The sequence below is a fragment of the Hakea prostrata genome, chromosome 6, assembly GCF_041222555.1.
Source record: "Hakea prostrata isolate BN-2017 chromosome 6, UWA_Hpros_2, whole genome shotgun sequence".
In the NCBI taxonomy this organism is placed as follows: domain Eukaryota; kingdom Viridiplantae; phylum Streptophyta; class Magnoliopsida; order Proteales; family Proteaceae; genus Hakea; species Hakea prostrata.
In genome coordinates this window covers 20085499-20101885 of record NC_142605.1, presented here as the reverse complement: position 1 = coordinate 20101885, position 16387 = coordinate 20085499, and the positions used below count along the sequence as shown (strand labels likewise).

Here is a 16387-nt window from a genome sequence, read left to right as displayed (position 1 = left end):
TTTCATATCAGTTCAGTATAGAATATATGGATTCTTGCCTCATTAAAGATAAGACGATATCTCATCCTTCCTATATGCAGCCAGAAGGATAACTAGACATTCTTTTATGATTAATAATAAAAACAAATAAGACACTTCACAAATGTTTGTTTAGGGTACTGATATCTATATATATGCAATTAACAGAAACATACAAAACAAAATAAAAACTTCTATGACTCCTCTAAACTTTAATTCTATTTACTCAAACTCCCGTCATAAGTTAACTATGCATATGTTTTTTTTTTTTTTTTTTTTTTTTAAGGAAGCTGAAGTGAGTAACCATCTACAAGTAAAGAGTTGCACTCATCTGGAATTTTTGATATATTCCTCTTGATATTCCAAATTCATCTCTAGGTTATATATGACAAACACTCTTTATCAAATGTAAAATGAATCTTTGTAAATCGAAGATTTCAAATATTGTTAAAAAAAGAAATAATGGCTACGAATTTGTAAATCAACTATTCTTAGAAAAAGAAATGATGACCATGAAACTCTAATATACTTATCTTTTTATTGCAAAGAGATTTCTTGCTCCATGATCTCTTTCTGTACTCGAATTCTTCAAAAATCTTTGAAATGCTCCTTTGAGGAGTTGATACTTGAATAGAAGAGCTTTCGGAAAATAAGAATATTGGGGATGTAGCATCGATTGCTGCTGCTGCTGTTCAAGCCATGGCAGCTGAACTCTGACCAGACAGGCGAGAGGAATAAAGCAGCTTGGTAAAGTAACTACAAAACTGGTCATTATACCACTTTTCAAGACAGCAAGATAGGACATCTTAGAATTGAGCAAGAACAGGACCAGACTTCACGCATCCAATATACATTCCGGGCCCGAACTGATGTCTAACCAAAATTGCTCCAATTATTGCTCCGAACTGCCAGAATCTTCAAGAATGATAGGAACATAAATTTGGGTTGGGCGAGCACTGCATATCCTGAACTTGAGATCCCATCAATGGCAATATAGGATTAGCCTGAGCAGCAAACGTGAAGAGACAGTCCACCATCTAAACAGAAGCTAACAATCTCCAACTGCCAATCCACAGAGCCATCCGCTGAGACAAAAGATTTATTTGAAGAGACCCCTTCAAAGACCTGAGGTGAGAGAGAGCCAGATCCCACCAAAGTGTTGAGCACAGAAAATCTCATCCAAGTTTAGTCTATTTTCAATATCCATAGCAACCGAACCAAGGGTAGGGCCCATATCACCTGGCATCAATTGGCCCGTACTAAGCAGATCTCCAGAACTATTGTGCCATCCTTGGACTGCATCCATATCACTAGATCCATTTAAAATTGGCCCACCAGGCCCATTATTATAAACCGAATAGCCATCTGAGACTTCAGAATCGGGGTTGATCGAGAATATTCAGGATTTCTTCTTCCATGGTAGTTTCTACGCAGTGGTGCATGCTTGCTTCATGATCTTGTATAAACTCCTCATTAGGCATATCAGGAAGAAGCGACACTGAGACATCTTCAAACTCATCTTTATCCAATAAGGAAGAAAATTTGAGAGGGTATACTTCATGAATTTGGAACTCCAACACATATATAACCTTTCCACTGCTACTGTTACTTGTATGGAAGCCACTACTGGCAAAGCTGCCCCACGGCAGCCACTATCTGTGCAGGCTGAACCACAGTCCAATCTTCCAATGTCCCAGCATATGGAGTTGGCACATCCTGTGATGACAAACACCTAATTGGGGTGTCCAAATAATCATAGAAATTCTCATTGATGGATCCTGTTAGACTGGCACCAATCCCACCTGTTCTCATACACTCCTCGACTATGAGAACCCGGTGTGTCTTCTTTACTGAATTGCCTATCGTGTAAAGATCAAATGATTTCAATGACCTGATATCAATCACTTCAGGATCATATCCCTTGCTCACCAATGTCTTGGCAGCCTGCATCACATGATACCTCATGCGGGAGTAGGTTAGGATTGTAATGTGCTCCCCAGGCCTCACCATCTCTGCCTCCTCCAGTAAACACACATATTCTTCAACTGGGATCCTCTCCTTGAGATTGTAGAGAAGAACATGCTCAAACAAGATAACTGGATTCTCACTCCGGATGGCTGCCTTCATGAGGCCCTTGGCATTATATGGTGTTGAGCAAGCAACCATATGGATACCAGGAATTGACTGGAAATATGATTCAAGTCATTGTGAATGCTCTGCCCCAAGCTGACGTCCAACACCTCCAGGCCCACGAATAACTACTGGAATGGTGAACTGGCCACCTGAAGTGTAGTAAAGCATACCGCAGTTATTAGAGATTTGGTTGTAAGCCAAGAGAAGGAAACCCATGTTCATGCCCTCAATTATTGGTCTGAGGCCTGTCATAGCAGCCCCAACAGCCATTCCTGTGAAAGAGTTCTCAGCAATGGGGGTATCAAGAACCCTTAGATCACCTTGTATGAACCCCATAGTGAACAACATCTTCTCCCATAACACAAACTCGTGGATCCCTGTCCATCTCTTCTTCCAGGCCTTCTCGAAGGGCTTCAAACAACAATAATTCATGCCCAGACTTAGATGCCGTGGATGGAGGGGCAGTATCGCCTTTCGCTGCGACAGCATTGGTAATTAATTTGTCACCAGAGCTGCAACATCAAACACCTCTCTGTAGGAGAGCACAAGCCTTGAGAACAAACGGAAAGGTGAAGTGATCTGGGGAAACCATTGTAACCGCAAGAGAATTTCATGAAACAGATCTTTTAAGACTGGGCCTCTTGAAACTCCAGCAGATTCCCCAGACTCAGGTTGATCCAGAAGATCTTCGTCTATCGGTAATATTGCATATACAAGGTTATCCAACTGAGATTTGTTCTTCTTCAGAGAAGCAACTAACCCTAGCTGAAGTCGATCGACAAGCTCAAGAGGAACCCTGCGTTGAAGAAGTCTCGTGGACTTTGGCTTTGTAGGAAATATAGAAGAACAGTTAAATGAGTGGCCAAATGATCCTTGATCTGCTATGAGAATATCTTCAGATTTCACAGGTTTGTGAAGGAGCTCAATCGCTTGGTTAGCTGGGAGACCAAGGAGAGCAGTAAATGAGTTCTCGGTTACAGGCACCGTTGCTGCTGAGTCTTGAAAAGCTTTCTCCGTTATTAGTCCTTGAATTTCTGCAACGAATTGCTTTTCGTCTCCGCAATCTCCAGATCTGCCTCCTTTTCAAAACGTTTACATCTCTCATTCAATTGATAAGAAAACCGAAATCGATTCCAGACTTGGCTGAAATAATGGAATTCTCAGATTGAATGTGAACGAGACAACTCAAAACCATCTTAATCCTTGGACCGGAAGCAATACCGAAAAAGATTTGGAGATCAACAAAAACGAATTTGCAGAAAGGAGCGATGGAGATCTTAGAAAATAGAGATACTTTAGATCTGAGAGAATAGCAGAGATCTAAGAAAACGGAGATGTTTAGATCTGGAAAAATAGTGATTGAGATCTCAGATCTGAAAACAGAGATACTTAGATCCGAGTGAATAGAAAACTTATCAGCAAGATTGATGATGGCCATAGTATCATCGTTGGCTGCAGGGATCTTGAAGCAGTAGCTACTAAAGAAGAGACTTCGTTTTGCTGGCTGTTCGGTGAAACCATAATCAATTCCAACAGGTGCTCTGTCTCGCTTAAAATATTCACCGTGTCAAAGAGAAGAAGTGAAAGTGTGAAGTCTGGGCATTTTATGGCATCCCTCAAACTCAGCCTCATTAAGCGAAAGAGTTGCGGTTCTGAAGAACCAAATCAGTAGATCCAATAGATTGAGGGTAAAGAACCAAATCCAGAAGAAATGTTAGTCACAAGACAAAAAGAAAAACTGCCGATCGAGACACCGATCAGAATAATAAGGATATTTTGAGATGCCGATCAAAGATCTAGAGATAGATCGAAGCTAGAACCAGAGATCAAGAAACAAGATATAGTAGGATGCTTCTTGCTCCACCAATATTGTCACTCTTTTTTTTTTTTTCTTCCAGAGAATCAATACTATTAGAAACGGTGAAAGAATAGAGAAGCCATTGAAAAAGACGATCAGAGAAATCTTTATGAAAACCAAGACATAAGAGCCGTGAGATGATCTCGCTTTCTTCTCCAAATTCACATAACCGACTCAGATCTTGCTTGCAGTACACGGAACTTCGAGTATCCGGATGCTTCTCCCAGATCTGACAAAACTAAAAGATTTTTTTAGAAAACATCAAATTCAAAGATCTAGTGGAGACTCGATACTTCGGGAAACCGCTTCCGATGAGGAATGATGTCTCTTCTCTTCCTTTTTCTTTAGTGAATCACAGCAATAAATTGTTGATTTCAACAAAAACTTCATAGTAACTGTTCAAGAATCTAGAAAATGAAACAGATCTTAGAAGAAAAACTTGATCGCTGAGCCAAAGATCTCCGAACAAAAAGATTGCAGAAGAACGATTAGTGAATCATCTTGCTCTTCCGGTAGTTGAGCCATAGCTTCTTGCTCAGGTTCCCACAGACGGCGCCAAATGTTGGTGCTAAAATTGCCGGAGGTTTTGAACCGTAATCCTTGCACCAATCCATTCAGATCTGGATCGATCTGGCTTGCTCAATCGTCAATCAACCTCTCGCTCCTGAAATATAGAACACCAGTGAGAAACGAAGCCGATCGTCTTGATCGGCTCGTCTCCGACGATCTAGTCAGTAAATGATCAGAAGTGAGCTCTCAGAGAGCTTTAATGGAAAATAAGCGAGAAGTGTGTGAATATTCGAATGAGCTTACCTTTCATCAGAATCTTGGCTCTATTTATAGGCTTCAATACGTTGTCTCTTATCACTGATGACCGTCGGATGGAAAGTATAGATCGGATGGCTATGATTAAGCCTTTGTTTAACCTTTGGGTGGTCCCTTAAATTCATTTGTCTCATCAGCTGAATCCGGTTGAACCTGGTCAGACCGGTATAAACCGGAAGTGGATATTTTAGTCACAACAGGACGTACAATCAAACACTCTTCCGATATAGGCCAGATCCTATCCTCAGCTGTTTCGCCGCCACTGCCTGGTTTCTCGTCTAAGAAGCTGAAGGAAGATAGTTTGGAGGCACAGAGATTTGATGAAGCTAATCGTATCAAATGAATTGCTTTTGCCACCATATAGAAAAACAATCAGTGGTTGTCTTATACAGGAGGGTGGAGGTTGTTGCAAAAGAGGACCTTCTGATGTAGATGAAGCTTCATTGGTTGATCTCAATGGTAAAGAATTTTGTTACTTACCAATTATTATCATTGAACTTGATTGGTTTTTGCAGAGATGAGTTAGTCAAATTTCATTTTTCTTTATATTTTGTGGAACTAGGTATATTTGCTCAATTATTTGATAACTCTGTTTGAGTTTTTGATGTTGTACAGTATTGTAAGTGAGTTTTTCCTTCTCTTATTATTCCTTGTTGATCTTGGCACTTGGCAGTGTTAAGAAAACTAACCTAATGCAGCAGAATACCAACAAGAATGGAAGAGAAGAAAGCAATCACACACACACAAGACAGAGATTTACTTGGTTTGGTCTTTCGACCTACGTCCAAGGATGAGATGAGCTCTCACCAACCTCATGCAATCTTCAAATAGCCAGATCAAGTTACAGCCCTAATCAAGACAAGAAGACTCTATACATGGACCAAAGAGAACATACAAGACTTGGAATGACCACACCTGTAACCAGCACAATCGAACCGAAGCTTTCCTCTTTCCTGCGCAAGCCAAGAACACCTCTGTACAGTGCCTTCAACGCATACAATAGCTGAAGCTACTATCCAATAGTATAGCATGAATCTTGAAGAGAATCTAGAGCATATCCAGAGCAAACCCTCAAGAACCGAGAGTCATATGCTAGCAGAACATCAGAGAACCGAGAGCCAGAGAGAGAAGAAGAGAGAGCAGAGAATGAGAGCTGAGAGAACCAATTGATCGAATGAGGTAGCCAAACCCTAACCCCCAAATGAAATATACAAAAACAATTAAGAAAAGACAACCCTGCCCTTGAAACAAATCAATAAGACAACCTAGTCCTAACAACAAGCAAAAGGTCAAAAATACCCTCCCTTACAACATTCTCCACCTTGACTTAGCTATTTTGCCGATGCATAAACCTGGGAGAAAAATACAACCCATCAAATAAATTATAAAACAATGTAAAACAAAATTATAGAGATAACAATTTCAATGAGTTTAAGGCAGATTTAAACTTATTAACAGGTACAACCTTAGTAATATTATCTGCAGGGTTAATGGAAGTATCTATCTTACACACATCAATTAAACCCTTAGCAATAATATCCCTAATAAAATGCAACTTTACATCAACATGCTTTGTTCTTTCATGAAACACACTGTTCCTAGCATGACAAAAAGCACTCTGGGAATCACAATAAACAAGAGAATGCAAGTCATGAAAACCAAGCTCCCCTAGAAGCCCCTTAAGCCACATGCATTCCTTCACAGCCACATACAAAGCAATGTACTCAGCCTCAGTAGTTGAAAGAGCCACCACATGTTGGAAGGTGGACTTCCAACTCACTAGATTCCCACCAAGAGTAAACAAGTATCCAGTAATGGACCTTCTCTTATCCAAATCAGAGGCAAAATCTGAGTCACAATATCCAACAATGTCTAACTTATCAACACAAGAGTTATCATGAACAATTTTATAAGATGCAGAATTGTTCAGATAACTCAACAACCACATAACTGCATCCCAATGTGAATCACATGGCCTACTCATGTATCTACAAACAAGACCAACTACATAAGCAATATCAGGCCTACAACAAACCATAGAATACATGAGACTACCAACACATTCTTGATATGGTCTTTCAGTTACAGCAGCAATAGCATCCATTCTAAGCTTAAAATGAGCACCAAGAAGAGTATTAACAGTCCTAATATTATCATGTCCAAACTTGTTAACAAGTTTATGAATATGTCCAACCTGAGACAAGGTCAAAATACCACTAGGCCTATCTCTATGAATATCAATGCCAAGAATCCTTTTAGCAGCCCTTAAATCATTCATTTCAAATTCAGATTTCAACATAGACTTAAACTTACAAATCTGAGATTTATCCTTTGATGCAATAAGCATGTCATCAACATAAAGTAAAAGATAAATGAAAGAATTAGTGCTAAACTCACAATAATAAATACAACTATCATAGGAGCTTCTCTTGTAACCATTCTTAAACATGAATTCATCAAACCTTATATACCATTGCCTAGAAGATTGTTTCAAGCCATACAATGACCTTAACAATAAACAGACCTTTGTCTCACTCCCCTTCACAACAAAGCCCTCAGGCTAAACCATATAAATATGCTCATCTAACTTACCATTCAAGAATGCAGTTTTCACATCTAATTGTTCAAGTTCAAGATCAAAGAGAGCAGCCAGGGCAAGAAGCACTCTAATAAAAGTATGTTTCACAACAAGTGAAAACACTTCATTATAATCAATTCCCTCAACTTGGGAATACCCCTTAGCTACAAGTCTTGCCTTATACCTAGGTTGTTCAACACCAGGAATACCAGCCTTAAATTTATAAACCCACTTGCAACCAATAAGTTTCTTTCCTTTGGGTCTATCTACAAGAGTCCAAGTCTGATTTTTCATTAAAGATTCCATTTCATCTTCCATGGCAACAAGCCAAAGCTTGCTATCCCCACATCCAAAAGACTCTTTATAGGTTCTAGGCTCACATCCCTCAAGTTGGTCAGCTACATTTAAAGCATAAGAAATCAGATTTGGACTCCCATTAGATTCACACATATTAGCATATCTAGAAGGTCTCTTTATCTCTCTTCTAGACCTATCTCTTGCCAATAAATAACCATCCAAAGGATCCTCATCTTTAAGCTCTTCTTTAATATCAAAAGAATCACTACCAACTTCTAAATCATCATCCTCAACCTTAGGATCAGATTCATCAACCACAGTTTTAGATTTATCCCCTAACTCCACCTCAAATATAGCCTTATCTAGATCATTGGAGTTAGGTCTAACACTTGATGAATCAATTTTCAGAAATTCAAGTTCATTGAATTTAACATCTTTACTAATTACAATTTTCTTATCTTGTAAACACCAAAGCCTATATCCTTTAACCCCTAAAGGATACCCTAGGAAGATACACTTCATACCCCTAGGCTCAATTTTACCCTTGTTTTGATGAACAAAACAAAAACAACCAAAAGGTTTCAACAAATTGTAATCAGTATGTACTTTACTCCACCTAAAATCAGGTGTTTCAAAATCAACAGAGGAACAAGGAGATTTATTAATGACATAACAAGCTGTACTAGCAGCTTCAGCCCAGAATTTCTTATTTGGCCCATATTCAATAAACATGCATCTATCTCTATCCATGATTGTTCTATTCATCTTCTCAGCCACTCCATTCTGCTGAGGAGTATAGGTGCATGTTCTATGTCTAGTAATATCATGTTCCTTACAAAAAATCAGAAACTTCTCATTCACAAATTCAAGACCATTATTAGTTCTAAGTTTCTTGATTTTCCTTTCAGTTTGATTTTCAACCAATACTTTCCACTCTAGGAACTTATCAAAGACAACTGATTTATCCCTAAGAAATTACAACCATGTCTTTCTAGAGTAATCATCAATAATAGACAAGAAATATTGGGCATCAGAAAGAGATAAAGGTACATGTGGACTTCCCCACAAATCAAAATGTATATATTCAAGCACATGAGAGGTTTTATATGAAGAATGAGGGAATTTAGTCTTATGAAGCTTACCCATGGCACACACATCACAAAAAGTCAAAGGGCTAAATTTCTTAAGACTAATCTGGCCACTTTTATACAAGTGTCCAAGCCCCTTACTACTTATATGACCCAATCTCTTATGCCATAGCTCCACCTCACTAAGAACCCCACTAGAGACTGATGTAGCCCCTAAAACCACACTTCCATTTAAGAAGTATAAACCATTCTTCAAATCAACAGTTAGAATTACACTACTACCCCACATAACCCTAAGAGAACCATCCCTAGTGGTATAATGAAACCCCCTAGTATCAAGCTGACTCAGGGACAGCAGGTTTCTCCTAAGTCCAGGTACATATCTTACCTCCTTTAAGTCTCTAACAGTCCCATCATTCAATTTAAGTCTTGTTGATCCAATTCCCATAACATCACAAGCATGATCATTACCCATCAAAACTTTACCACCTCTAATAGACTCAAAAGTGATAAACCACTCCCTTCTAGGAGTCATATGAAAGGTACAGCCTGAATCTAAGATCCAGGCATCATGATCACTACAAGATGAAACCACTAGTGCATCACTAGTAACATCAGCCACATGAGTAGCCTCCATTCTCTCATTTCCACTCACTTTGCAACTTTTGAAGTCTCTTTCTACAATACTTCCTTATGTGACCTTCCTTTTTACAATAATAACAAACCCTCTTGTTATTATAAGACTTTCCATTAAAATTCTGATTTGTATTAACATTAGTGTTCTTTGCAACAAACTTCTTCTTTTTCTTATTATTGTTGTTGAACTTCTTCTTAGTTTCATGCATGGTTTTATTATCAGAGTTAACATACAAGTCATCATTAACATGCTTTACCTTCCTCTCAGTTTTCAATTCTATATCCCTAATTTCCAATGCTTCCATCACATCATCAAGGGTTATAGATTGTTTACCATACTTAATAGCATTTTTGACACCAACATGAGAATCAGGCAAAGATTTCAACAATAGGACAGCAAGGGTATTATCAGATAACTCTTCATCCAAATCAGCCAAATCACATGACAATTTATAAAAGTCTTCTACATTATCAGTTAAAGACTTAGAAGCATCCATCTTGAAACTAAACAATTGTTCTTTTAATAATGTAACACTAGGAATAGAAGCAATCATATATAGTTGTTCAAGTTTAAGCCAAACCTGGGCAGCCGTCTTACACTCTCTTACCATTCTCATTACGGTGTTACTCAAATGCAAAATGATAGTGCTATAGCACATATCTTGCATATCTTCCTTCTCTTCATCAGTCATGGACAAGGGAAGTTCTTTATCAGTCTTCAATGCCTTATGACATTTGTTTTGTATAAGAATAGCATGCATCCTATTCTTCCACACCATATAGTTCCCCTTACCATCAAATTTCTCCAACTCATACCGGGTAGGAGCCATGACAAACAAATGAAGAATATACAATCAGATTGTATCTCAAACTAGTAACACAAGATATTATCACCTCTATCAAATTTCAGAATTTAAATAACCACAAAAAACTGAAGTAATGATATATAACAATATCAGATTTAAACCAAGAGAACAAGGGATAGAGATCTAGTGTTTTATCAAATACAAGAATTCAATAATAATCACTAAGAAATGTTAACAGTAACAAGTTAACAAAAAATCAGATTATATAATCTATATGCAACTATAACCAAAAAATCAAATCAAATTGAATTTTAGATTATAAACTAAACTCTAATAGTAATTACATATATGCAATCTATTTAGCATAAAGTCCCAATTTATTTTCAAAGAACCAAGGCAGCCGAACCACTTATCAAGTCAATCAGCAAAATTATATTCTAATTTCAAACAATAAACATGAGATTTGATATGCAGACAGATCCAAACAGATAATAGATGAAAAGCCCTAACTCAATTTCAAGAAACCCCCATGGCCGAACCAATACATAGATTAAATTGCCAAATCAGAAATTGATTTCACTGAATTGAGAAGAGAGATTATACACAAACAACTTCAATTGATCAATTACAACAAAAGCCCCAACCTAATTTAGGTAAAACCCTAGATTAGGGTTTCGGTCAAGAATTAGGGTTTAACAGGAAAAGTAATTGAAGCAATAGAGATTCAAGAATCAATCAAATAATTAGCATACACGAATCAATGTTAACAGAAACACAAATCAACAACATAATCTAGGTTAACCAAGAGTTAACAGACTCAGGCAAGGAACGAAACAGGCTCTGATGCCAAAACTGTTAAGAAAACTAACCTAATGCAGCGGAATTCCAACAAGAATGGAAGAGTAGAAAGCAATCACACACACAAGACAAAGATTTACTTGGTTCGGTCTTTTGACCTACGTCCAAGGATGAGATGAGCTCTCACCAAGCTCATGCAATCTTCAAATATCCAGATCAAGTTACAGCCCTAATCAAGACAAGAAGACTCTATACATGGACCAAAGAGAACATACAAGACTTGGAATGACCACACCTGTAACTAGCACAGTTGAACCGAAGCTTTCCTCTTTCCTGCGCAAGCCAAAAACATCTCTTTACAGTGCCTTCAACGCATACAATAGCTGAAGCTATTATCCAATAGTATAGCATGAATCTTGAAGAGAATCTAGAGCATAACCAGAGCAAACCCTCAAGAACCGAGAGTCATATGCTAGCAGAACATCAGAGAACCGAGAGCCAAAAAGAAGAAGAGAGAGAGGAGAGAATGTGAGCTGAGAGAACCAATTGATCGAATGAGGTAGCCAAACCCTAACCCCCAAATGAAATATACAAAAACAATTAAGAAAAGACAACCCTGCCCTTGAAACAAATCAATAAGACAACCTAGTCCTAACAGCAAGCAAAAGGTCAAAAATAACCCCCCTTACAACAGGCAGTAGTATGATTCCTACCTATGAATTGTGCATAATAATATGTTGCTACTAACACTTAAGACTCACCTCGCAGTGGTTGATCTAGAAAAATATAGCATGGTAACACAAGTTGGAATTTTTTTCCCCTCCCAATTATCGTCAGAAATGTTGTGGTTAGCATGTTAGAATCTGAAAGGGGGAGTGATGCATAAAGTAGATTCCTGTGAGCTAATTTTTAGGGATTGTTAAGCTGATTCAATTTTTTTTTTATGATAAATTGAAATTCATTGCCAATTTCTGAAGCAGCAATGGTAAGATTGACCACTGACATGTTTTTTTCCAGGCCAATCTGCTTTCACTTGTACTTAGCTTCAGTCACAACTATTGTTTAGTCAATAAGTTTCTTGTGTAATTTTCATCTATCTAATAGTCACTGGAAATGGATAGGTCTCTCATTTATGAAGAATCATCTAGTAAGAACTCTGTGAGTTCAAGTATACTGACAGGGAGGAGTTCTGAGTAGCAAATGCCTTCCCTAAACTATAGCAGGTCCTTCTTGAGAATGTGAAATATAACTCAACACAGTTATTATGCAATTTCAAATTTACATTCAGGTAGAATCTTCAGTTATTGTTGTTCAGCTTGTCAATGGTGTGTAGAATATCGTGTCTCCCCATTCCAGAATACTATTCTATTTGTATGTTTTAATCTCAACTCTCAACATGTATTAATTGTATTAAATATCTGGCTAACACACTCCAATTATCAGGTCAAGACAGACATTGAAAATTTTATTCTTGTTGGCCATCCTGATCCCACTGTCTCTTCTCATCTCGGACTTGCAGTCAATGCAGAATTCTTTGCTCAGCCCTTCCACAACTGCCCTGATAATGCATTTCAGGTTAGTTGGTGTTTTCTTTTCTATATTGATTCGAAAGAGTAAGCTGTTAGCAGTTACTCATATCCTTTATAATCTTGTTTTGCAGACTGCATTGACAGGATCATCGTGTTCACCTTTGCAAACAATAGGTGCTACTGTGGTAAGTGAAATAGTTATCTTATCATTTGCCATCTCAATTTTTCAATTAAAAAAATTTGACGAAACTCTTTGTAAATGCATGAATCTCATGGATAATGGCGCCAACCTTTGTAAATGCATGACATTGGAAACTACTTCAATGAATATGGAGGGTTTGAGTGTGACTATAACTTGTATGTGTGCTTTTCTTTATTTATTTTGTTTCTTTTTTTGTCTTCAAGGTTTACTGAAGGTTGAAAAAAACTAGATCTTGATTGTTGGGTCTTTTGTCTCAATGTAGGTACCCTGATAAGGATGCTCAATATGTTTTTTAGGCATGATCTGCAACCTGACAAACCAGAGGAGGTAAGCAAGTTGGATAATCAGCAATTTAAACTTCAGACTTGTATTGAGCATGTGTATTATGGTGACGGTTCATCAGTTCCTTGATAAAGTTTGTATGATTCTATACATGTGTCACAATTATCCTTTCTTCCTTCAAATTTTTTGTCTTGGAGTTTATATAATTCTGAATTGTTTTCTAGCCTGTTCAAATGTCACTTTTACTAATCATTCTTTTAGGGGTAAAAAATTCATTTATAATATGTATCCTTTTATCAAACTAATGATGCTTCACGTTAGTGTGAGATATTTTTTAAATGCTTATGTTCTAGAATTGCGAAAATGAGAAGTTGAAATCCGGAACTGCTTAGCAATATTCCAAATTAAACCTGTATGATCTTTTTCCCTTTCAAATACATGGCCCCTATATCACTCCTGAAGTTAATTGTTCTGAACAATTCTGAGAAATTCCACAAGTAATTTTTTATTATATTCCTCTGTTATGACCTCCTTCCTTTCTCCTACCAGGTCAAGGAGTTGGACGCTGCCCATGCCTATGAAACTAAACTTCTACAGGAAGTTGAAGACATGCTAAGAATTACTAGGCAGCAACAACAATGGTATTGGAACAATGAGAAGAAGTAAACAGAAACCTAAAAAATCTGGTCATGAATGTAGCTGTACTTGATATTCATTGCCGGCGTTCGGCTTGTCGACATGAACAAGTTGCTGGAGAGTTGAGGTCCATCCAAACATCCCTAGAAACACTCCAGAATGAAAGGGAGATTATACACAGCAAAAAGAGGAAGCCATGTTTCAGCTGGAGCTGTGTAGAGGGGGACATACTGGAGTGCAACATGGCTGTAGGAATTTAATGAACAAATCCATCCAATCCCAGATTGATTTAATTTCTTAAGGAACAGGCTCCTGTTAGCCTAGATATTTCTGTTACCCGAGATATTATGTCTAGGTTCCTGAGAGCTGATGGTTATGAATCCTGAGCTGTTGTAAGATGGTTATGCTTGTTAAAACTAAATTTAGTATATGTGAACAATCAATGTTAAGATTTAATTGAAAGTTAGATTTATTAAGAATGAATGTCAGCCTCTGCCGTTGTTGTTGACTGATGCGTCCAAAATCTGCTCAGCCCTTGGATCTCCACGTGATGTCCTGCAAAACGAAAGCGTCAGATGTGGCCCGACCGCTGGGGTCGGGAGTCCACCTCCGAAGGCTAAGTCAGTTGATGAACTTAATCACAAACGGCTCTGCTAGAAGCACATAGCTAATGAATGAAGAAACGGGAAAGGTGATCTAGATAGCAGGACGCTGATAGTTTAGGTCTATCAGTATGTATCTGAACCTGAGTCTCAAATAGTATTCTCCTTGATCGATTGATCCGTCCATCACCTTGTATAGTAGTGAGGTTTATATAGAGTGTACCTTCGAATCTCCTTCGTTGGATGCACTCTAGCCTTCTTCGGGTAGTCGCTGGATCTCATTAGTAAGATCCGTTGAACGATAGACTTCTACTAGTTTGGGCTAGTAGATGACTCCTGAGATAACCGTTAGGTTATGCGATAGTTATCCCTTTGATGATGATTATCCGCAGCCGTCAGTTTGAGTCTGCTGTCATCAGGGTGATTACCCTAATCCATAAGTAAGATTAGGGCACGCTTGCAGCCGAATAATCTATCTTCTTCGGCAAGCCATCTTCTGGATCCGGTTCGCTCGGGAGCGATTCGGTTTTCTCCGTCTCGACCGGGGTCGAGGGTCGGACCAGGTATGAACCCGGTCTGATCATAAACTCTCCATATCACGAGCCCCCCAGACCAAGCGTTCGGTCGATCCCGAGGGCTTGGTTTTTAACTGGGTTCGTCGTCAGGTGATGATCTCTGCGTGCTTCATTAAATGTCATATCACATTTAATGCGGTGGTCACTTTTCCTCGAGCGTTGTGAGTGTAAGGCCACATGTCTTTGTTGCAGTTGATCTGTCGTGGCTCATGTCATCCAAGCGACGGTTTCCGAACGCCTATTTCGGATTCATGAGTTCAAACTTTCAAAACGTCTTTGAATCTTGATCGTCAATTTTGCATCAATCTCGATCGTTCAGATTCCCGAACACTCGTGCGGGAGTTTTAAAAGCGGTTCGTTGTCTTCGTAGGTTTCATTCTTCCTGTCTGGAATTTGAACCTTTGTCGTCCGCTTCGCGCCTTCCCGCTCTCAAGCTTCCGTCTCACCGAATCAGTAAGTTTACTGGTCTTTTCTTTTTGTAGTTTACTGAAACGAGTAATGGCGGACGATAGGGCTTCTTCAGTACCCCATGTTGGTGATAGCAGTGATGCTTTTGCTTCTCTTGCTCCCGAACAGTCGGATAGTGATAACAAAACCCTAACCGTCCTCCTCGGCGGAGAGTTCGCTGGTTTCTCAAAAAGGTTTTGAAAGAAAAACCGAAACTTTTCCTGTCCTTGTCGAGTCTGGATCTTCCAAGATCGTTGATTCCTCTAGGCAACCTCAAACCTCCGGGTCCAATAGTGGGCCTGGCTCTGTTCCCTCCATTTATAATGGAGAAACTCTTCTTTCCGCTGTCCAAGATTTTGACCTTCCTTCCTCATATCAGGTTAGGGCTCCCCACCCTGATGAGAGGGTTGATTCATCCCTTCCGGGAGAATTTTCTCTGTACATAGATACACTGGAAAGAGGGGTTCGCTTTCCCTTTTTTAATCCTTTATTTTCCGCAGTTTTGAATCACTGGAACATTTGTCCCGGAATGCTCCTCCCCAATAGCTGGCGTCTCATCGTCGGCTTCTTGGGTTTGTGTTTTGAGCTTGGCATCACGCCATCTCTTTCTCTTTTTGTACATTTTCATGTTCTTTCTATCTCCCATCCTCCCGGATGGGTTTTTCTTTCCAAGCGCAATAGGGCTGAACTTGATTGGAGGGGCAGCATCCTTGCCAAAGGAACTTGCCCTTCTAACCACAAAAGATGGCGCAAACGATATTTTTTCTGTCGAGCGCCTCCATCAGATCTTAACTTCCCGACCACCTGGAGGAGGTTTACTTCTTCGTCCGAAAGTAACCGGGGCCTTCCCTTATCCAAAGAAGACGAGGCGGCCATCAGGAAGATCAAATCCATTCCGTGGTATCAAGAGATACATGGATATGAAATGGAGTATAACTCCATCCTACAAGATCTTGGGGCTTGGCTCATTGTGAGCTTCTAACCATCATCCTTTGATTTGACTGAAGTGAAATGTCTTGAATTCCGATTCTTGTCCTTCTTCTTTGCAAGTGCCTCCCCGAACGAACCCCGAAAGCC

The 16387-nt window shown here is 38.9% G+C and overlaps 2 protein-coding genes and 1 pseudogene across 2 annotated transcripts in view; 1 reads left to right on the top strand and 2 right to left on the bottom strand.

The window, feature by feature from the left end:
- Nucleotides 1-16387, bottom strand: part of SCD1 (stomatal cytokinesis defective / SCD1 protein (SCD1)) — a 173507-nt gene that overhangs the window by 73380 nt on the left and 83740 nt on the right. The window lies entirely within an intron of this gene.
- LOC149012500 (pyruvate dehydrogenase E1 component subunit beta-3, chloroplastic-like) lies at nt 1642-5194 on the bottom strand (annotated as a pseudogene).
- Nucleotides 5065-14157, top strand: LOC149012499 (protein RETICULATA-RELATED 4, chloroplastic-like). The gene is made up of 6 exons (XM_089159586.1): nt 5065-5293; nt 12481-12612; nt 12698-12751; nt 12850-12923; nt 13031-13095; nt 13600-14157. The coding sequence occupies exons 1-4, from the start codon at nt 5267-5269 to the stop codon at nt 12862-12864; spliced, it is 228 nt and encodes a 75-aa protein (XP_089015712.1). The 5' UTR covers nt 5065-5266; the 3' UTR covers nt 12865-12923; nt 13031-13095; nt 13600-14157.